Source organism: Felis catus, chromosome D3, assembly GCF_018350175.1.
Source record: "Felis catus isolate Fca126 chromosome D3, F.catus_Fca126_mat1.0, whole genome shotgun sequence".
In the NCBI taxonomy this organism is placed as follows: Eukaryota; Metazoa; Chordata; class Mammalia; order Carnivora; family Felidae; genus Felis; species Felis catus.
In genome coordinates this window covers 13,574,527-13,597,416 of record NC_058379.1, presented here as the reverse complement: position 1 = coordinate 13,597,416, position 22,890 = coordinate 13,574,527, and the positions used below count along the sequence as shown (strand labels likewise).

The window sequence follows — 22,890 nt, the reverse complement described above, 5'->3', positions numbered from 1 at the left end:
GCCACCCAGGCGCCCCTTTTTAAAAATTTTTTTAATGTTTAGTTTTGAGAGAGAAAGAGCACATGCACAAGTTGTGGAGGGGCAGAGAGAGAGGGAGACACAGACTCCGAAGCAGGCTCCAGGCTCTGAGCTGTCAGCACAGAGCCCGACGTGGGGCTGGAACTCACAAGCTGTGAGACCATGATCTGAGCTGAAGTGAGACACTTAATCGACTGAGCCACCAAGGTGCCCCTGTGGATGTGTTTATTTTAAATATTAATAGCTTTTTCCAGATTGCTTTCCTAAAGAAATCTCAGTAACTATAAAGATCTGTTCCATTGTTTTAAAGTATATATCATTTGCCATCAAACTTTCAAGGTTAGTCCCTTTTGCTGGTGACACGTGATAGATCATTAATGGTAAAAGCCACAGAATTCTATTAAAAAGGTAGAATGTTTAAAGTATATAAAAAGCCTTTGGGAGAGAGTCTTATATAATTGTTTTGTTTTCCAACAGCAGGTTAAAGGATTCAGAAGATGGCTATCTCATGCTTGGCTTGTCTTCTGGTACTCAGGTGCCTTCCCCTTAGTTTCTGTAATAGTATAGGAAAAGCAGTTTTGAAAGCTCGGCTGCAGCTTGGAGGCTAGGAGAGAAGGTGCAGGGGCTTGCCTGTAGAGCAGCAAGTCCCTTTGCACATGTAGGTAAAGGGCTGGCTGGCAAGGATGTCTCATGTAAAGAAAGGTATGTTGTAAGGGTTGCATACTCACTGTTTTTTCATAGGAGAAATTTGCGAGTTGACATGCTTCTTCTTGCCCCTAAAACCAACCTCCCAATTCAGTATCCCCTGAGTTTACCACTGAAGTACTCGTAATGGAAGTGACCTTGTGCTCCAGATGAGTCCAGGTATTGTCTGAAATGACCATTGCAAAATTTTGTGAAGTCTCCTCTTCTGTTTTAAAAGTGTATTCACATTTTACCTTTTATTCCACAATGTGTTTGTTTTGATATAAAAATAAATTATTTTATCGATGGCAAATCATTTAAGGTTTAAGACTTTTTCCCTCCAAAGTTTTGCATGGAATTAACGCTTTCATACATGTTTACAAGGTGCATGTAATCCAGGGGCCGTTAATGTAATTATGCCAGTTTTGAAGCATAGCCTTATTTTACTACTTTTCCTACAGGTTTATTTTGCTTTTTATATTATGACTTTGGCTCAGACTTTGCTCATATGGGGGTGGGGGTGACGGTTCCTGTTGGGCAAGCTTTTTATATTGTTTCTGTCTTGTTATTGTAGTTTGTATGAAAAATTGGCAGAAATGCAAGAAACGGTACTTTAACCTTTCTGTTTGTCGTCTCTGTAGGAGGAGAGGGCAGTGAGAGATCGGAATCTCCTCCAGGTTCAAGACCACGACCAGCCCATTCCGTGGAAAGTGCAGTTTCACCTGGGCAACAGCAGTCGGCCTGGCAACCAGTGCCGGAACTCCATTCAAGGGAAGCACCTCATCACGGACGAGCTAGGTAGGGCTGGCTCCCGTCCTCTCTGCAGCCAGCGATGGATTCCAGTGGGAGTCCATCGCTTGGGTTTTATACAGAGCCTTGTCCCTCCCTGCTCATTTCCAGCATTTCTCACATCTCTGTGTCTCATACCTTACTCATCATTCATAATCCCCCTCACTGTCAGAGAAGTTTGGTCCCGATAATTCTGTCTCTGAAGCATTGGACCCTGCACCAGTCCCTAGGCTGCTTCCTGCCGGTCTCGTCCTGGCCCCAGGATATTCAGATCTTGCCAGTGTTCTCTTCTCTGAATGGTGAACTCTACAGGGTAACCAGCATTCCTCCTTGGTGGCCTACATACTATCCCCATGGTTCTGGCACTTGGGAAATGTGCTCATTGACTAACTGGGTGATCTCATGTGAATTATAAACATATTCCAAAAGTGTTACTCTTACAGTGAAAATGGCTGCCTGTCTGTCTGGGGGTTTCCTCCCACAGTTCTCTTGCCTCCTTTTAGTCTATAAGAAAGGCGATTCCTGTGCCGTTGAGGTAGTTGGATTAGACCACTGCTCGAGGGCTCACTACACGAAGGCTGGCCCAGTCTTCCCAAAGAGGGTCTCTCATGAATGTGCAGCCTGCATTAAGTGAGCTCTTAACCGCATGTCGGGCACTGGGCTAAAACCTCTCTTTGAATATCTCTTCTGATTTTTGCGGCAGTCCTATGAGGTGTGGGCATTGTTCTTGTTACTTAATAGGCGAAGACACACGCACCAAGGGGCCAAGGAGCTTGCCTACCAGGGCAAGGACTCTTTTGTAAACCGTGATCAGGATACCACGATTACATCAAAAAAGTAACACTTTTCCTGAATGTCAACTATCCACAAACAGCTTTTCAGAGTTCCCTGCTAGTTCTTCAGATTTCTTTTTTCTCTTTCAAGTTGGTGGTTTGGAGATTATGCGGTTGGTTTGTTTGCAAGAGTAACTTGTGCTCTTATTTCAAAGAACCTGAGCACAAGTGGGTTGTGACTCTGGCAGTAGCGAAATTGACCCAGGCGACCTTGAATTAGAAAACTCCTCTGTACACACTGACCGACCAAAATGCAGATGCGCAGTCTTTAACATGACAATGGCCGTGCATTTATTCTTCTTCAAAAAACTTTTTTCTTCAAAAAAGTTTGCATTCCCAGCAAAATAGAAAATAAATAAATAAAACCTTGACGAAAAGATCTCAAAGGTATCAGACCAGATGAGGTTATTTGGAATTGAAGGAAGGGATCAGAGGCAAACCACCCACCTACGGTGGAAGAGCTGGACAGTTTTGCACAAAAATGCACTGATGCTCCAGCAGTGATGGCCAGTGTCAGCCTCCACCTCTAAGATCACATTGAGAAAGCAAATAATACCGCAGATAGCTTCTTTTTGTGTTCTGTTTTGTTTCTTAAAATTTGGCAAAGGCAATTTACTTCCGTAAGGTGATAGAGCCAGTCAGTGGGCAGACCCCGGGCCAGGACTGAACTTAGAGTCCAGTCCTTTTTTGCTTGGAGACTGCTTTGTTCGTATGACACCCAGTGAGAAAACATGAAGTCTTAACCCCCTGGGTCTCCTGGTTAACATTAGGTTGTGAGTGACAGCCGTTTTTTGTTGTAGCTAACAAACGAATAATTTCCCTCTGATTAATTCATGGGAGACAAAGACTCTCAGATTTCTTAAAGTAAAAAGTTCCAAGAATCAATCAATAAAAATCCAGGAGCCATAGTTTTTATTGTACCTTTACAACTGTGAGAAGCAATAAACAGTACAAAGAAAACTTGGAGGAATTTATGTCTTTCAGCAAGCAGGTGCCACCGCAAATATTTCCAGGGTAACAGTTATTAAATAAGACAACCAATTAGAATGGCAAGCTTTTCCAGGGTTAGGAGTTAATTTCTCAGTCAATAGCAACACACTCTGAGGTTGTGATCTTACTGGACTCTTTGTTGGAAACAACATTTGCATGAATAGATTTACGATGCAAAAGGAGAAATCTTGATTAGCTTTATTTTACCAGCCGTCAGGAGGACCTGTGGTTTCAAGGCTAACTACCTGCAGCTAGCACTGGGGCGCAAAAGGCACGCAGTGGTGCTGACACAATACGGGAGAGAGAAAAGGGCAGAAAGATAGTTTTCACAAGTGGAGTTTAGGTTACATTATATTTTACGTCTTCCTGACACAGAGGTAATAAGGTTGGAGGGTAGTTATTTGGGGCAGAATTTTGAGAAACACGCTGGCCTGTTTGGACTTTTGTTTGTTTATAATCCCAGTGGAGAAAATGAGTAAGAATAGTTGGGAATCCCAGAAACATTTCCTATGGCGTTCAAGTCTTCTTTCAACATGGAAGACACAATGGCATAGTCAGAAACAGCAACGCAAAGTTCCTAGTTCTCAGGTAACTGGGGTCTGGTTCTTTCCAGGCTCCAGTTTTCCAGGTGTTAAGTGCGGGTCCTCTGAGTCTCTTCCATTGTTATTTTACTGGTGCCTCCTGCTCCCGCGCAGACTGTGTTTTCCAGAGTAGTTTCAGAAAACCGACCTTGTACTTCACCGAGTCTCATTGTCTGAGGATTAAGAAGCTGGGGCATTTGGAATGGAATGACGCTAGCGACAGCTGCTCCACACCTGTGGGCACCTGTGGGCCCGGGTGGAGACCTGTGGGCTGGTTGCACACACCTGGGAGTTTCCCAAGGGCCATGTGGTGTCCCTCGTGCACTTATTCTTACATTTTTCTGTCCCACTCCCAGAAGGTTGTAGAGAAATGTCTGTTTAGCAGCTCTGAACAATAAATTGGTTTTTGTAAGGAGATTCTTTCCTTCAAGTTGAGGATGGGTTTGATTGGGGTGGAGGGAGTGTACAGATGATGGGATTTATGAGGAGTGGAAGGAATTAGGATTTTTCTCCCTTGGGTGGTAGAGAACTTGTATTCCCTAATGCTGAGGACTAGTTGAGTCCCAGGCCTATATACTTACAAACAGCCTAAATCAATTTATGAAGATTAGGTAGGACTACGTTTTAAAAAAATCTTCCAAACTACTAAGTAAATAAATGCCAGGCATTTAAAATATATTTGTAAAGGGGGAGGGTTGTTTGGTTGGTTTTTTAATCCAGACGGCTCCGACTTCAGGAATGAATGCCTTGGTTTTTTTTCTATTTTCTTTTTTTTTCCTTTTCTAAAAACAATGCCATTTTTCTTCAATCACAGGTGAGAGAGTAGCTTACGTTGGTTAGGTGTGACTTGATGTGGTGATTAAATCAAACACATGACAGCAGACCGAAAGGTCGCTTTAGGTGGGTTAGAATGTATAGCCTGCTTACAACGTGGGAGTCCATGCTGCCTGTAAATGCCGCACGTAGAAAGCTCTGGTCCCCTTGTGTCTGACTCCTGGCCCTTTGGTGCCTGGGACGCTCCAGACTCCACATTCTGTCTCTGCGTTCTCTGCGCGCAGTACCCTCATAGTGGTCACCCCAGTAGCGAGGTGCGAGAACTGCCGGCTTTATACTCAGGTGAGTCTCTGACTTCCAGGATACATTTGTGAAAGGAAGGATTTGCTGGTGAACGGCTGCTGTAATGTCAACGTCCCCGGCACGAAGCAGTACCGCTGTGATGGCTGCCTGCCCAACGGCTGCTGCAGCGCTTACGAGTACTGCGTGTCCTGCTGCCTGCAGCCCAGCAAGGTACGCGGAGCCGCTCCCCTCCACGTCCCCTCCTCTCTCTGTTTAGGATGAGACTTCATGATGAGCACTGACGTCTCTACGTGAAGCTGTTCTGAAGGTAGAACTGAGAGGGGCACCTGGGGATCTCAGTCGGTTAAGCATCCGACTCTTGATTTCAGCTCAAGTCGCCATCTCACTGTGGGATGGAGCCCCACATTGGGCTCCGTGCTGACAGTGTGGAGCCTGTTTGGGATGTCTGTCTCTCTCTCTCTCTCTCTCTCTCTCTCTCTCTCTCTCTCTCTCTGCCCCGCCCTTGTGGGCTCGCTCTCAAAATAAATAAACATTAAAAAAACAAAAAAGCACTGAGGAGGGAACTTTGACATGTCAGAAATTGCTGCTGTGAAGAAAGGTTGACAGTGAAAGGAGGTTCCCAGTTAGTTTTGCAGGATGGGCTGCTGTATTGCTCATCAGATACCTGACGCATAGGGTATAGGGCACGTGTGCGTTTGAGCTTGCTGTCTCCCTCCCCACCCCCCTTCTATATCAGCAGTCTCTTAGTTCAGGAGAAATATCCAAGGTTACCTTGTGCTGCTGAGTCTGGAATTTATTACAGGTACTAACTTTTGTTTCCATAGCAACTTCTCCTGGAGCGCTTTCTCAACCGGGCAGCTGTGGCATTCCAGAACCTCTTCATGGCCGTCGAAGATCACTTTGAATTGTGTTTGGCCAAGTGCAGAACCTCATCCCAGGTCAGAAGCTGTGATGCCTCTAGCTGGGGGATGGGCGAGTGGGAGTCAGGGTTTAGAAGAAAACTCGAGAATACGCAGCGGAGGCCTCTTGGCAGAGTAATAATGGAGAAGAGATTTAAGCGAAGCGGCGTCGAGCTTTGTTTGGTGCAGTGATAGTATTTAGAATGTCAACATGAGGTTGCACACATTAGGGAAGTAAAATACTTATATTAAATCAAGGTCTAATCAGCTTGCATCTCCCCTATCTGATTGGCATGTCTGCACTTCCAGTGGGAGCTTAAAATTATTTTTAAGTCTGGGTGGAGTCCTCACAGTCCGGTTCCTGAGAGCAGTTCTCTCCCCGCGTCTTTGACTGAAATGTGACTGAGGCTTTCCAGCATCCGCTTGTTCAGAGGAAGTAGTAATTTGTTCTGGGACAGAGTTGTGGTTTATTTTAGGATTTGGGGGGGCAGGGCAGGTGGGCACTTAAAAATACACGAATCAATCTGCGGGTTGTCGAGCTCTCGGTACTCACTAGCATGCTGTCAGTAGATGCTTTGCTCTTCGGGCACTCGGCGCTGCACCTGCCGCCGCAAGTGTCTGCACGTCTGTGCCTTTGCATCGCTCTGCAGCCTTGGCTGTCAGCTTGTGTGGTCGGGTGTTGTCGGGGCTCGGGTCGTAAGATCAGCAGACGTGTATTGTGCAAGCACGCTTCTTCTGGTTTGTGTCCTTGGCGTCTCCAAGACTGCTGGCTTCGTCTGAGATAGACTTGTCATTCTCTGCGACTCTCGTACCCTTGGCAGATTTCTGTAGACCGCCTTTTGATTTTATGCCACTTTGTCCGTCTCTGGTCTGCTCTCAGAGCACTCAGAATCACCGGGTGAATATTTCAGGGATTATAATGAGCATTGGAAAACATGAGAAATTCCTGATGGTCTTGTTTTGCTGGAAGAGCTTTCCACTTGAATGGGCTTTGAAGGAAATGTGGAGGAAGGCTGAACACATGACTCATTTTGATTCAGATTCTCTCTCATTCTGAGAAGTGGTAGAAAAGGCGGAATATTTTCTTGCCTTAACCGATAAAACCCAGATGCTATTTCCAGTCTTAAGGGAAGATGCTAACTTTTCTAACTATCTTTTTATTGCAAAGAGAGAGATCCTGGTTGCCGGTTGATTGCAGTATCCCAAAAAAGAGATTTGCTGCATGTCTATAAATTGGATTAATACTTACAATTTAGCTGCTAAACATGGGTTTTGGGCTAACTAGTGAACTCCAGACTAGCCAACAACTCAAGTTGCTTGTATGAAAACAAATTGCTGGAAAATTAGCCATCGGGGATGATGGTCTGTTAAGTCACACTCTCCGTTTGCTTAGCCAAATGAGGCTTATGTGGTATTGTGGGGCTGGGCTCATGTGCCAGACCTCGAGGTGCATAAACCTTCATGAGAACCACGTGAGGTGGTAGCTCCTTCGTCTCTGCAGGGCTCAGGACCAGGAACTGCATTTCTTTGGAGCACAGAAGTCAGGAGCAAAGCACCCACTGGATCTTAATCTAACTTAAAATCATTTGCGAAAAAAATGATTGCCTTGAATTGCCCAGGTCATAGCTAGGCTGTTTAAAAAGAAAAAAACCAAAACAGCAAAAAAAAAAACCCCTCACTGTTGACGTAAAAAGAAACAGTCACATAGTGATGTTCTGCCCATTTTCATGCTCTTCGTTGGCATTCTGTGTTGAGCTTCCACCTTTGTTTCAGACAAGTGCCTTGGAGCCTTTTGGTGGCGTTTGGAGATGGCCTCGTCCAGGCTCCTGCAGGGGGTGACTGCCCGCAGTCCTGCTCTGATCTCCACTGTTCCGCGAGGGAGAAATGTGAAACTCTGCTCTCTCTCATGGCGCTCTTATCTTCCCTTTTGCCAACAGAGCGTGCAACACGAGAACACCTATAGGGACCCCATAGCCAAGTATTGCTACGGAGAGAGCCCTCCTGAGCTCTTCCCTGCGTGACGGGCACGGAAGACGACCCATGGGCGACCGGGCACCGCCGAAGAACTTGTGGCCCGAAGCCACGCTCCAGTGTTCTCTGGTCCGCTTGGAAGAAGAGGGTCTTCGTGCTTTGACCTTGGCTTTGACCACTTCTTGTGTTGTACTTTTGGCCTCACTCTCCACTGGGCTTTAACCCGTGAAACTGTTCTGTAAAGCAGCTTGGAAACGCCAGCAAGTCACGTTCAGGAACAGACTACGGGCGAGCTCGTGGAGGCGTGGGCACGCGGGGACACCTCTGCCATGGTAGACTCATGGAACCCTTCACTGTAAAGTTATTTATTGCATTTCTTTGGAGTAGTGGGAAGGTGATGATGTTTGATAGGGGAGGATGCCTCGACTTGATAGTTGAATATATTCAAGGAAATTGTTGTTGTTGTCGTTTTCTTGTGTTCTTGAGTTTCGTGAGCTAAGTCATCCCTTCACCCCCATGAAGTGTTTCGCCCCTCTGAAAGCGCGTGATCTCTCAAGGTAGTTATTTTTGGTTTTGTTTTCACAGCATCTCCGGGTGTGGGCTCTGAACACCGTATCCTGACATGTAAAATTGCCAATAACTCAAAAGATACTATTCCATTCCCGGTCCGTACCAGGTTCCTAGCAGAGGGCACCGGGTACCCTCAGGTTTTCTCGTAGTGGTATTTGAATATGCTCGTTTACCTCTCTGTGAGCACTGTTACGACCAGAAGTTTGGGCTTGTTGTTCTGGAAGATTTTGTTCTCGTTTCCCATGCCGCCGTTGAAATGATTATACTCCGCTCAGCCGTGGCACGCGGGGAGCCTCAGGACGTCACCGCGGCCTCCTCTCCTCTCCTGTTGTGGAAGCCCGGTCTCAAGGTGATTGCTACGTGGAGACACATCTAGCAACTGGCTGTGAGAGTCATCCTCATTGCTGTCAGCTTCGGGACACATAACAGGTTCAGACCTTCACTTTCCTTCTGATTTGCAAGGAAGAAGAAAGCCCGGGTTTCGGTCAAGGTTCTGTAAGAGACTCCTGCCCTCAGTGGGACGAGTCCGTGAATGCTGGACATGCGGCTGTGCGTCCACATGCTCGAGGCACCCCCCAGGATTTCTCATGTGACACTGATTCTCTCAAGCTCAAGGTCTCAGATCTTTGGTCCTCAGAGACATCCTGCCCCTCAAATAGTATGGCTCTTTGCTCTCAGGAGACATTAATGCACAGATCTTTCCTGGAGCCCCTCACTTGGGCAAGGTATTTTTCATTTTTTGGTTGTTCAAGTTGTTGACCTTGGAGCAGGGCATTAGTTCCACAATCCACTTTTGAGATATATGTGTGTGTGTGTGTATATATATATATATATATATGTACATAGGTATACGTACATATATATATATATATATTTTTTTTTTTTTTCCAAGCATGGCTTTTTCTTTGGACCATGTTTGCCTTCCAGTGTGTTTCTGCAGTATGTAGCAGTTAAAATTTCCCTTAACTTCCTGTTACATCTTATATTTATCTTCCCAAAGTGGTTTGTCCCCCTAAATAAGCTTTCTCAGGGGGCGAACCGTCTGGCAATTGGTTTTTAATGTTTTTTTCCCCAGAAAATCTATTTAATTTGCATTGGACTTTCTGGATTCTGTGTGTATTCACGGTGCTAAATCAAACTTCGTCTGTGAGAGAAAGGTGCATGTCTGGGTGTTTTACCATCTTTTTGGTGACTCAGTCTGGTGTGGGAGTCTGTCTTACGTGGTTGTCACTGGTGTCAGTCTCTCCTTGGAGCTTATTTGAACTTCTGAGCAGGGTAACGTAGACTTAATGTGAAAACAGCGCGTACCGAGGACCAACCCACGCCTCTTTACTTCGTGCTTGAAATACCGAGGAGCACGTTCTGTGTTTTCAGTGCTTTCACAAACAGTACCTACAGCTGTGTGAGAGAGTTAAGCTCGCGTGTATTCCCACCCCACAGATGAGGAAAAAGAAGCGAAGCGACTTCCCAGAGTCCCTACTGAGATTTAACCACAGAACGAGAACAAGAACTTCATCTCTGGCTTCAGGTCCGCTATCACCTCTCGCCAGCTCCACCGCCAGCTCTGCCATGATCATCCCCCCCACCGGTCCCCCCCCTTGAGAGTGTAGATTTCCGTTGTCCAGGTCAAAAGAGAGGAGAGGGGGGCCTCAGTAGCCAAATTGGGTCAGTAATTTGAAGGTCATTTTCATTTGGCTCTGGAATATGTTTTGTTTGTTTGTTTAACTTAAGTCAAGTTCACTGGTTTGGAAACTCACAACACTGCAGACTACATAATGAAGTCGTTGAAGGACTTGGGACATTGTTCGGCCTCCCCAGCCTTCCAGCCCAGAACCTCTCCCTGCTCTGCACGCTGTGGTTTGTTTTTCCTTGGCTGAGGGTTTCTAGAATCAGGGACCTCACCTTAGTTCTGCATGCCTAGAGTTTAGCAAAGCACATGTCACGTGCTGGGATTTTAGGGAAACCTGAAAGAAGGGACAAAAATACCTTTAGTTGAAAAAGTTACGGGGTGCCTGGGTGGCTCAGTCAGTTGAGCATTCGACTTCGGCTCAAGTCATGATCTCACTGCTTGTGGGTTTGAGCCCCGCATTGGGCTCTGTTCTGACAGCTCAGAGCCTGGAGCCTGCTTCGGATTCTGTCTCTGTCTCTCTGCCCCTCGCCCCCCCCCCCCCCTCTCAAAAATAAACGTTAAAAAAAATTCAAAAATTCAAAAAAAGTTTCTAAATGATGAGTGTTTGGGGATAAAGGTAAGAGGACGATTTAAAGCATTTCCCCCAGTTCTGAATCTTAATTGCGCTGCTTGTTGCTGGAGTGCAAAGATCTGTCCCAACAGGGAAACAAACAGCAGAGTGTGTCAGGTGCCGAGGCAGGCAGGTACGAAGGAGGGGTGAGCTGCCTCCATCAGGCCGGGGCCTCAGGGCAGCCCTAGACCTGGCAACGTGGGGCTGGCATCGCATCGCGGCGGGAGCTCGGCGCCTCTTGGAAAGCGGGGGATGGGGTTTTAGAGCCCGGACGTCAGCTGTGCATATGCTCCCGAAGGCGGACTGCGGGCCTCCGGGAAGTGCCTCAGTTGGTGTGGCTGCAGAGGACTGTGGGCTCGGGCGGCGCCACCTGCAGGATCCCCAGCAAGGCTTTTCCTGGCGTTGGGATTTGCAGACAAATTGTACACGTGCCGAGATGTTGCTTATTGTGGTGCTGGCGGCTCCCTCGCTGGCGGGAGAGAACTCTGTCTCGTGGTTAGTGACTGCTTGCTGATGGGGGGCTCTGGGTGGTCTCCTCTCCCGAGTCCCAGGCCCTTCATCTGGAAAGTGGGGTCACCCGTGTGAGGTATCCGCGCGAGTGAAGCCTCGTGCTCAGCACAAAGTCCGCCGTCTGCAGCCCAGCAGGGGAACAGTGTCAGGTAGTCACAACGCGGGGGGCCGTGGGCCCCTCAGGTGGAAGGGTGGCGATTACAGAATTCCCGGTGTTATTTTTATTACTAGTTTTAAAAGAACTCATGCTCACGATGAAGAACTTCAGATAACTCAGAAATATGTAAAGATTAAATTAATAGTCACCGAAAATCTCATGACCCGGAGATCAGCCCCAGTCTTTTTTCTCTTCTCCCGTGACTTTTCAGACAGAAACAGGCGCCCGTTTTCCTCTTGAAGACAGTCCTGTAATGGACATCCTCCTATGTGAACATATAGGCCTGTAATAATTGTAATGACCACATGGTGTCAATTTTGTGGATTACAATAATGTTATTAACCCCCTGCTGAGGACACTTAGCTTATTAACATTTGTTTTTTGGCTGCTACAAACAATGCATTGATAATAGCACTTTTAAATGCGTGTTTGTATATTCATCTGATAACTATTTTCACCAGTTTTTACTGTGACCTAAAAATTGTGGGAGTGTCTTTTTTTTTTTTTTTGCCATGCCCCTGAGACCCTCACGTTATCATTTAACTCTGCTGATGGATGTCAGTGTTCTAATTTGTATTTATTTAATTGCTACTGATATTAACTCTTCCATGTACTAATTGGCCATTCTTCAAATGTAGTGAACTGTCCCTGACCTTGGCCAACTTTTCTTTCTTAGCATTTAAAAAATTTGTTTTTAATGTTTATTTTTGAGAAAGAGAGCACAAATGGGAGAGGGGCAGCGAGAGAGGGAGACACAGGATCTGAAGCAGGCTCCAGGCTTGAAGTTGTCAGCACAGAGCTTGATGTGGGGCTCGAACTCACAAACCGCTAGATTGTGACCTGAGCCGAAGTCAGATGCGTAACTGAGCCACCCAGGTGCCCCAACTTTTCTTTCTTTTTCTTAGCATTTTTAAGTGAGGGCTAACTTTTCCAGTTGACCTAGGACAGCAATGGCGGGGGCACTTCTGTCCCCAAAAGGACCTTTGGCAAGGTCTGGAGACATTTTTGTCACAACTGGGGGAGGATGGTGCCTCTCGTGGGTGGAGGCCGGGATGCTGCTAAACATCCTGCCACGCACAGGTGGGCCCCGTGACACGGTTACCTGGCTCCAGATGTCAGCGGGGCCTAGGTGGAGGCCCTACCGTCAGGTCACATTTCCCCCTTAGGTGGAACAGAGAAGCTACCGGGAGCTTGGAGCTGACTTTATTATTTCCCTGCCCTTGCTTTCAGCCGTGCTAAAGCGCCGCTGATTAAATTACCCTGGAATCCCAGGGGACCTGCTACTTCCCTCACTGGTCTCTCCCAGCCCAGTGCTGCCTCCACGAACAGCATTATTACTCTGCCATGATGTCCTTAGCACACTAGTGTGATCCCAGAGCAGACGCTCCGCTGTGGGATGGCCTGCAGGTTCACAAACAGTCCCCTCCCCAACATGACAGCTTTGTTCTCCAGGTCCCCCCGCCCCCAGCAGCTCCTTGTGTGGGGTGACTGGGGGGGTAGAGGGAGTTGGGAGATGCCACTGCAGATTCCGTTTGCTCTGCTGTAAGAAGGTGCCGCACAAGGATAGAGTAACGCTTTTTTTGCCAGTGGATCACGAGGGTTCTTTCCTACACGAGTGCTTTCCCGAGCGCGTGGCTGGTGGGCACATTGCCTTCGAGGCCCTTCTGCTTGGATCTGTCCCGCGTGGTTTGTTATCAGGGTGCCGGAGCGGTCGTGGGTGCTGGTCTCCCTGTTCCTGCGCAGTCACGCATCTGCGAAGTTCCTTGGTCAGTCCACGTTCACAGGCACCAGGAGGGATCGGGGCTGGCGGTATGCTGAGTGGGGACAACTGTCCCAGGGGCCCTTGTCCGTTATTTTGTGCCTACGGCTTGATTCCTATCCAGTGATAGAGCTGAGCTGCTGGACTTTCTAAAAATGAAAGGCCAGCCTTTAATATTATAATAAAGAAACAAACGTTTTTGAGACGGAGAATAGTTCCTTCGGCTTTGGACTTTTCTAATTTGTTGACTTTGTTTTTTAATATTTATTTTTGGGAGAGCGCAGGTCGGGGAAGGGTGGAGAGAGGAGGACAGAGGATCTGAAGCAGGCGGTACGCGGACAGGCTGACAGCAGCAAGCCCGATGTGGGACTCGAACTCATGAACCGTGGGATCACGACCTGAGCCGAAGTCAGATGCTCAACCGACTGAGCCACCCAGGTGCCCCAGTTTGTTGACTTTTTACGCAAGGTGGAGCAGGCAAGCTCTGGCTTGCCGTCCGGGTTGTCACGACATCGAAAGTTTGAGTAAGAAACGGCTGCGTTGGCTCTCAGTGAAATTTGGGGTTTCAGACTATGTCGGCCACACCCCACTGTTACTAAGGGCGCTGGTGTGTGTAAGTAGAACACCAGCGGTATGAGGTGCGTGGGTGGCCGCCTAATTTTATTGACAAGCGTGCAGGCATTAAAGACTGGGAGTAAAGTAATGTTTTCTGGCGTTGCTTTCCTCATTGGTGAAATGAGGGTGATGGCTAAGGTATCTCGCAGACGGGAAATTCTGTTTGGGACCAGCCAGAGATGCCGCCGTGTGGGAAAGCAAGACCGGAACTCGTGCCTCCCAGCCTCTGGATCCCGGGCTCTGATCCTCACAGGGCAAGCGGACCAGCCGTCGGAGACCCGTTTTCCTGAAAGCAGGGCTTCCCCCTTCTCTCGCGAAGATTTCAGCCGGGGCTCACCGCTTTCTGCCTCTTCCTCCTCGAATGTTAAATAGACACTGTATTCTTCTCTGCTGGGACCGGCTTCTCATGGATTGCTGCTCTGCACCTGTGAAAACAGCTGTTGTGTTTTCCATCATAAGAAACAGCTGCCTTTTGGCAGGGAATCACAGAGCTGTATACACGGCTGTGCCTGAGTACGGTGCTAAGTTATTCAGGTGTGCTTAACCTGAGTTACCCAGAGCATCTTGGAATTCCGAAGAAGGGCTTGTGTAGTCGTTCCTCGGTAAAAGGTCTTCCTTTCATTTCTTTTTGTGATTACAAAGTAGAAACCTTACAGTATAGGAAACTACACTGAAATTAAATTGTGCCAAACTAGACTCCTAGGCCCTAAAGATAACCATGTCATTTTCGATGTAAGTTTTGCCTGTATTTTGTACATAAACATGTTATTTTATGTTAGTATGCCAATCAAGTAGAATCCTGTAGATAATATTTAAAAATAAACAGTCCCTGTTAGATGGATGTAACGCAATTATAGCTAATTGTAGAGTAGGAAAGTGCATGTTTTTGCTTCTATGATCCGGCCTCTGAAATAAAGCCAGGTTAGAGGCTTCGAAAGCCCTTTCAGAGTTGCACACGAGGATGGCTCTTTCCATGCGGTGGCTTTTTGTTGTGTGCAAGTAAGTGGTAGGCGGTTCAGCTTGTCCAGAGTGGACCTGCACAAAGCCTGCCGGGGACGGAGCCTGGCCCAGGCTTCCCCTTGTGAGCTGAGAGGACGGGGACGAGCCCATCAGATCTCCTCATACGCAGGCCATTCAGATGCAGAAAGGAAGGGGAAGCTATGTGAAAAGTTTGGGTAAAGATGTGTGGATCGTCTTACTGGACATCTGGTGTGGAGGAAGGATGATCTGAGCTCAGGGCAGCCAAGTGTCCCCCGAAGCTCCAGCTCTGCTTTGACAAGTGTCCGGCAGTGTGATGGTTTCTGAGGGCACGAGGGACCTCTGTTTTTAAAGATACTCCCATGTGCTCCGTGGAGCCTTCTGGCGGGCACTGTTTGAAGCTGGGATCCGCCGTGCTCGCTTTCCTCGTGTGCTGGACTCCATTTCTCCTGGGAGGTCTGCACCGGGCAGAATTCGGGGATGCCCTCGAAGCTCAGTCCCTGACACGTGTGCCTGTCCTTGCTTTGCCTGTGGCCTGCTAAGTGCCAGCTTGGAAGCCCGAGATAAATAGTCTTGCAGCAGCTCAGCAGTCGGCTGGGCTCATTTATTCGACACAAATAAGCTCATTGACCTGATTTAGCGCAGGGAGGAACCGTGGAGTTAAGTCAGATGAGATCTCAAAGCCCTGTCTCTCGTCTGCAGCCTTCGCAGACCCCCAAGGACAGCCGCCTGGTTAAACGATGCTCGTGGGCGCCATTTCAAGGGCAGAGGGGGAGAGAGGATGGAGAGGTGGAAGGAAGAGGGATGGAGAGGAGAGAACGAGGTGCTGGTGGCACAGACACCAACAATTGCTCTCTGTGCCACTTGGTGGCACCAATTCCATAGGTTTTCTGTCCCAGCACACCGCTAGTCAAGCGACCGAGGGCCTGGAGCCCGCGTGGTCTCCCTCTCCTTGAAACAATGAAGTGGTTTCTGTCGACGGGGAGCCCGCTGCCGCTGAGGACACATCGGGGCTGTTGATTTTGTGCACGGACACCCGGGAGAGCAGTCTCTGATCTGCCTCTGGTGCCCATGCTACCCACTTTCTTTTTCCTCCCCGTTCACCGAGAGGAGAAGGAGAGAGGTCTCTTAACCGTCCTTACCCAGGAGAGGACAGTGCCTTGGGAGCGCTCCCAGTGCCCCGTTCTGCATCCGTCTTCTGAGGCAGGTGCTCTTTCTCCCCGTTCTGTAGAGGAAGTCTTGGATGCACAGGTGAGCTTCCTCAGGCCACGCCGTGGGACGCTGCAGCCACATGCACGCTTGAGATCTCCAAAAGGTGCGCGCAGGCTGAGTGGGCAGCACACGACCTTGGCAGACGGTGATAACAGCAACCCTCTTCTAATCATTTCTGGTGCTAGAGGCCTATTTAATCCTAACAACCACTCCTATGAGGGAGGGAGGGAGGTCTTTTCGCTCCCGTTTTAAGGAAACGGGCCCGAAGATTCAATACTTTGCATAGGGACACACTGTCTTGTTTTAAACGACCAAGACTGAACCCAGACCTTTCTTGTTTTAGCCCCTGTGGTGGAGTAAACATCGCACGGGGCTCTGAGCACGAAAGGTAGGGGGGCAGGTGCCAGGGGAGGACCGGTTGGCATTCGCTCTCACATTTGCACTCTGGCCCCAGGATTGGATCATCCTTGATTTAAGCAAAAATGTTTCACCTTTTCGCTGCTGGTCCCTGCCGGAAAGGGCTTTTGAAGACTGTACTAGAAGGGGAACTTAACCCTTTCCGCACTAGTGAGAGGGCTGTGTCTTACTATCCACCAGGCAGAGTCCTTGTAATGGGCTGCATTGTGTCTCCCCACCAAATTTATATGCCTAAGTCCGAAGCCCTTGTACCTGGGAGGAGATGAGGCCTTCAAAGAGGTGAGAGTGAAAATGAGGCCGTTAGGGTGGTTGTAATCTGACAGCACTGGTGTCCTTACAAGAAGAGAGAGACACCAGTGGTGCAAGCAGGTGGCCGTCTGCGAGCCAAGGTGAAGGACCACAGGAGAAGCCAAGCCTGCCGACAGCAGCCTGAGCCAAAGGACAGCACGGGCAGGGGAAGACACGGCTGCACCGCTGGAGTCGTTCTGGCTCCGCATGTCTCCTCCCTTCTGGGCCTGTTGGCCCATCTGTGAGTGGGGCACACGGTCATGCACAAGGAGCCTTCTGGCCCCAGCCTTCTAGGATTGTAGGCGCTGGTTGCCAGGACCTGCAGAGGTTGGTTGAAACCAGCAGTGTCTAACCAGAAGGGGATTTTACGCCCTAGGAGACATTGCCAGTGTCTGCGGACGTTTTCGATGGTCACCAGTGTGTATGTGGAGTCACTACTGGCATCTCCTAGAGGCCAGGAAGGCTGTTTGACGTCCTACGGCGCACAGGACAGCCCCCCTCCACAGACGGTTAGCTGGCCCCCGGAGCCTCTGGTGCCGAGTGGAGAAGGCCTGGGTTAAACCTGTCACCCCTTGAATGGGACTGGCACCACACTACCAGCCCCAGCCATTCATTCTGCAGGTATTTAACGACACCTGCTGTGTGCCTAGCTCTGGGCTGGATGCTGGGGAGCACACAGGAGTGGAAGATGACCTTCTGAAATGTAAAATTGAGTGGATCCCGAGCCTCTGGTTTGGGGAATGTGGTACCTGAGCATCCTTAGGTATTGATTTACCCTTAAGATAAAGTGTCACTTGCATTTTTATGCTCGAACGGCACAGGCACCACATGTTTATTCCTACTCCATTCACAGACCTACACCTGTATAGCTTGATTATTTTCTAAAAGGATTTGAGAAAATACATGTTTATATATAATACTGATTAGTAAATGGGGCGCCTGGGTGGCGCAGTCGGTTAAGCGTCCGACTTCAGCCAGGTCACGATCTCGCGGTCCGTGAGTTCGAGCCCCGCATCAGGCTTTGGGCTGATGGCTCGGAGCCTGGAGCCTGTTTCCGATTCTGTGTCTCCCTCTCTCTCTGCCCCTCCCCCGTTCATGCTCTGTGTCTCTCTGTCCCAAAAATAAATAAAAAACGTTGAAAAAAAATTTTAATACTGATTAGTAAAATAGAAATAAAATTAGAACAACTTTTTTTTTTTTTTTTTAGTGTTTATTTTTGAGAGACAGAGAGAGACAGCATGAGTGGGAGAGGGCAGAGAGAGAGAGAGGGAGACCCAGAATATGAAGCAGGCTCCAGGCTCCGAGCTGTCAGCCCAGAGCCCAACGTGGGGCTTGAAATCACAGACCGCGAGACCATGACCCGAGCCGAAGTCGGACGCCCAACCGACTGAGCCACCCAGGCACCCCTAGAACAACTTTATTTATTTATTTACTTTTAATTTTTTAAAATGTTTTATTTATTTTTGACAGAGAGAGAGAGACAGAGCATGAGTGGGGGAGGGTCAGAGAGAGAGGGAGACACAGAATCCGAAGCAGGCTCCAGGCTCTGAGCCGTCAGCACAGAGCTCAACGCGGGGCTCGAACTCACAGACCACGAGATCATGACCTGAGCCGAAGTCAGATGCTCAACCGACTGAGCCACCCAGGCGCCCCTAGAACAACTTTAAAATAGAATGCAGACATGCAGTTGAACAATACAGGTGATGCAATTGAGTTTCCTGGCAGCAAGGGCAAAAAGAGAAATAATCCCTCATGTTAATGCAAAGTATTAATGACATAAACACAAAGCATTTCCTCAATGCAAAGTCTAAAATGAAATTTTTGTACAGGCTTTTGACAGAGGATACTGACTGATACTTAGATCTATACTGTGTGTAGTGAGCCTACCAAAACCAGGCATATTTGGATGTTGGACAGAACGATGAATTAGAAATGGTCTCTGCTTCCAGAAAATATGGTGTGTTGTGAGAGATAGGCAGTTATGTCATTACCTGCCATATGGGATCATAAATATGAGGATAGAGGAAGTATTGCTATGTGGGTGAGGCTGAGAGGGCAGACTTAGTAAAATGACATGTTTATACATACGTACTTTTTTTTTCTAATATTTGTAATTTTTTCTAATTACAAAGTAATATACTGCATTATAGAAAATTAGGGCAGTGTGAAAAAGATTAAAAGCTCTCATGATTCTTTTATCTATAGATAACCACTCTGGGTATGTGTCTATTTTCATATACACACACTTATATATTAATATATTTCACAAAAAAGAAAATTTGGATCCTGTTTTATCATTTTGTAACCAAATGAAGGCCCTCGAATGGGGCTTTGAAGTAGGAGTTGGGAGATCACCAAGCACAGGAAGTGGTGTGCGTGCCGGGCTGGCTGTGGAGTAGATAGCCAGGATCCGTGAAGATGGGTGGGGCCCCACGTTTCATTTCACAACTCCTGGCGGGGCACCATTCCCATGGTAACAAAGAGAATGTAGCCCCCCACCCCCACCCCTGGGTTGTACAACCCAGCAGCCCTGTAACTATTTTTGTTTTTTCATTTATCAACCTAATGGAAGTGGTTTTCTATCTTAGTCTACCATGTCATTATTTTTTTTGTAACAATGTTATCAAGGTATACTCACTTACCATACAATCCACCCCTTTAAAGTGTATATACAGTTCAATGATTTTATTATATTCACAGATATGCACCCATCACAGTTCATTTTTTTTTAAATTTTTTTTTAACATTTATTTATTTTTGAGACAGAGAGAGACAGAGCATGAACGGGGGAGGGTCAGAGAGAGAGGGAGACACAGAATCTGAAACAGGCTCCAGGCTCTGAGCAGTCAGCACAGAGCCCGACGCGGGGCTCGAACTCACATACCACGAGATCATGACCTGAGCCGAAGTCGGCCGCTTAACCGACTGAGCCACCCAGGCGCCCCATCACAGTTCATTTTAGACACTTTTGTGACCCCCCCCCCAAAAGAAACCCCATGCCTATTAGTAGTCACTCCCCATTCTTTCTCCCCCCAGTGTCTGGCAACAATTCACCTAGTTTCTGCCTCTATGGATTGACCCATTTTAGAGGTTCCATATAAATAGAATCATGCAATATGTGGTCTTTTGTAACTAGCTTCTCTCACTCAGCATATTTTCAGTTTACCCGTGTTGTAGCATGCATCAACTTCTTTACTATAGCTAGATAATGTTCTTTTGTGTAGAAAACAAATGCACATTTGTTTGTGCACTCTTCAGTTGATGGGCACGTGGGTGGTCTCCACTTTTTGGCCCTCAGGAGTAATGCTGCTATGAACATTCATGCATAAGCTTCGTGTGGACATACGTCTTCAGTTCCCTTGGGTGTATCCCGAGGACTGGAATTTCCGGGTCATTTGGGAGCTCTGCGTTTCACCTTTTGAGAAACTACCAGATTGTTTTCCAAGAGAGTTGTACCATTTTGCGTTCCCACTTGCAGTATACGAGGATTTCCGTGTCTCCACATCCTCTCCAGCATTCGGTATTGTCCATCTTACTGATTATGGCCATCCTGTGTTTGTAACGTGGAATCCCGCTGTGGTTTTGACTTGCATATCCCTGGTGGCCAGTGATGTTGTACGTTTGTATGTCCTCTTTGGAGAGAGGCCTGACCTCATCCTCCCATTTTTAAGTTGGGTTGTCTTTTTAGTGTTGAGTTGATGGAGTTCTTTACATACAGTTTTGATGTCAGTCCCTTATCGGATACATGATTTGCAAATATTTTTCTCATTCTGTGGCTTGTCATTTCACTTTCTTGATGGTGTTCTTGGAAGCATAAAGGTTTGATTTTGATGAAGTTCGATTTAACTTTTGTTACTTTGTTACTTTGTTACTTTGTTACTTTTGTACTTTGTTTTTGGTGTCCTGTCTAATACCATTTGCTTTTTAATGTGTGATCATACTCCTTGGAATGGATGTCACATAAGGGGATAATTATTTGATTCTAACTTGCATTAAGGCATTTGTTTTAAATGATTCCCCCTCCCCCACTGGTGGATAGCTGCAGTTAGACCATAGTCATTTTGTCCCATCTTATAACCTTTTTTAAAAAAAAATTTTTTTTAACGTTTATTTTTTATTTTTGAGAGAGAGACAGAGCATGAGCATGGTAGGGGCAGAGAGAGAGAGGGACACACAGGATCTGAAGCAGGCTCCAGGCTCTGAGCTGTCAGCACAGAGCCATATGAGGGGCTTGAACTCACGAACTGTGAGATCGTGGCCTCAGCCAAAGTCGACACTTAACCACCTGAGCCACTCAGGTGCCCCTCCTGTAGCCTTTATAAACACTTCATTGTTCCACATGCTTTTTCTCCCCCACCAATGTGTTCGGCTGTGCTCAGACCTCTGCATAGTGGCTGGGGAGGTGCTCAAATCTCCAGGCAGCATACCTAAGCGTGTCCTCTGCCCTGGCATTTCATGGCCAAAAGTCACAACTAACACAACCTTGCAGGACATGTCGCCATCTGCTGGCAGAGGTGGGAAAGTGCGGCGCTAGGAACAGGAAGATCACACTTAGAGCACATTGTCAAGGACTACCGGCCAACTCTTTCCATTCGGGCCTACTCCTGTTGTTTTGAAGCTCTTCCTACCTTTGGGGGTAGTGTTTATTTTTTTTTTTATTTTTTTTATTATTTTTTTTTCAACGTTTATTTATTTTTTGGGACAGAGAGAGACAGAGCATGAACGGGGGAGGGGCAGAGAGAGAGGGAGACACAGAATCGGAAACAGGCTCCAGGCTCTGAGCCATCAGCCCAGAGCCTGATGCGGGGCTCGAACTCACGGACTGCGAGATCGTGACCTGGCTGAAGTCGGACGCTTAACCGACTGCGCCACCCAGGCGCCCCGGGGGAAGTGTTTAAATATGAAACCCTTTACTAAACAAAATCTGTTTTCTACAAGGCAAGGAAGCCTGGGTGGTTCTTGTTCCATGGGCACTACCTGGGGCATGAAAAACGTCACCAACTAGGAAGTACTGTACCACAGGTGAGGGAAGGGAGATGAGTAGGAGGCATTTGTTGTGCCGACGGGTAATGTTATTGTGTTTGCCGGGTCTCCAATGCTCCAGAATCCACCCAGGTGTGTCATTATACCTGCTACTTGCTGCCAGCTCTTCTGGGGTAGACTGTGCCCACTTTGCTGATGAGAACAATGAGGCCCTGTGAAAATAAAGAACTGACCTTTGAGGGCTATGTGCTGACAGCTCAGAGCCTGGAGCCTACTTCAGATTCTGTGTCTCCCTCTTTCTCTGTCTCTCTCTGTCTCTCAAAGAATAAAAATAAACGTTAAAAAACATTAAAAAAAAAAAAAAAGAACTGACCTTGGTCTGTTTTCTAGAACAGCATGGGCAACAACCTGATTTTTTTTTTTAATGAATGATAGAACAGCCAGGATGTGAAATCATCAGTACCAAGTATAATGTCTTATACTCTATTTTAATAAGTATTTACTGAATGAATGAAAAAAAAAAAACTTCTGCATCCCAACTCGTGACCCACCTTCTTTTCACCACACCTAGCTGCTGCTTCTGTCCTAAATGCTGCAGTTATTTCAATAAGTGTTTATGATGTTCAATGAGAGAATACGTGTTTTTTGTTTATTTATTTTGAGAGAGAGAGCAGCAGGGAAGGGGCAGAGAGAGGGAGAGAGAGAGAATCTCAGGCAGGCTCTGCACTGTCAGCATGGAGCCCAACGTGGGTCTCAAACTCACCATGAGATCGTGAGCTGAGCTGAAACCCAAGAGTCGGGTGCTTCACCAATCGAGCCACCCAGGTGCCCCAAGAGCATGTGTTTCTAATTCATTTCACCCTTTAATAAAAGGGGTATAAAAATGTGACTTGTCAAAAAATGTGCAGAAAAGTTTGTACACGAATATTCACATCAACACCACTCGCAACAGCCAGGAAGTGGAAGCCGCCCGAGTGCCCGTCAGTAGATAAATGGATAAACAAAATGTGGTACATCCTAAACGGAATACTAGTCAGCCCCCAAAAGGAACAAAGCACTGACATCTGCTACAATGTGGATGAACCTGGAAAAATATGGATGATGCTAAGGGAAAGTAGCCAGCCACAAAAAGGCCACATGTTGTACACCTCCGTTTATATGAGATGTCCAGAGTAAGCAAACCTGTAGAGATCAAAGGCAGATTCTTCATGGTTGCCAGGGGCTGAGGGGAAGGGGAAAGATGAGGAGGGACTGCTAAGGGGTAGGGGGTTTCTTTGGGGGTGATGACGATACTCTCAAGTGGATTTGGGGGATGTTGG

The 22,890-nt window shown here is 47.4% G+C and overlaps 1 protein-coding gene across 8 annotated transcripts in view; it reads left to right on the top strand.

The window, feature by feature from the left end:
- SPRING1 (SREBF pathway regulator in golgi 1) overlaps positions 1-22,890 on the top strand; it is a 179,026-nt gene that overhangs the window by 7,226 nt on the left and 148,910 nt on the right. For 3 of the 8 annotated variants that reach the window (XM_023241456.2, XM_023241457.2, XR_006587605.1), the window contains exons 2-4: positions 1,344-1,500; positions 5,031-5,182; positions 5,797-5,910. In XM_023241456.2, the coding sequence (XP_023097224.1) occupies positions 1,344-1,500; positions 5,031-5,182; positions 5,797-5,910 (423 nt within the window). Of the gene's footprint in view, positions 1-1,343; positions 1,501-5,030; positions 5,183-5,796; positions 5,911-7,808; positions 8,300-9,852; positions 10,407-22,890 lie in introns of those variants that run through there. The other 5 variants (XM_023241453.2, XM_023241454.2, XM_023241455.2 and 2 more) reach the window with 3 other exon arrangements.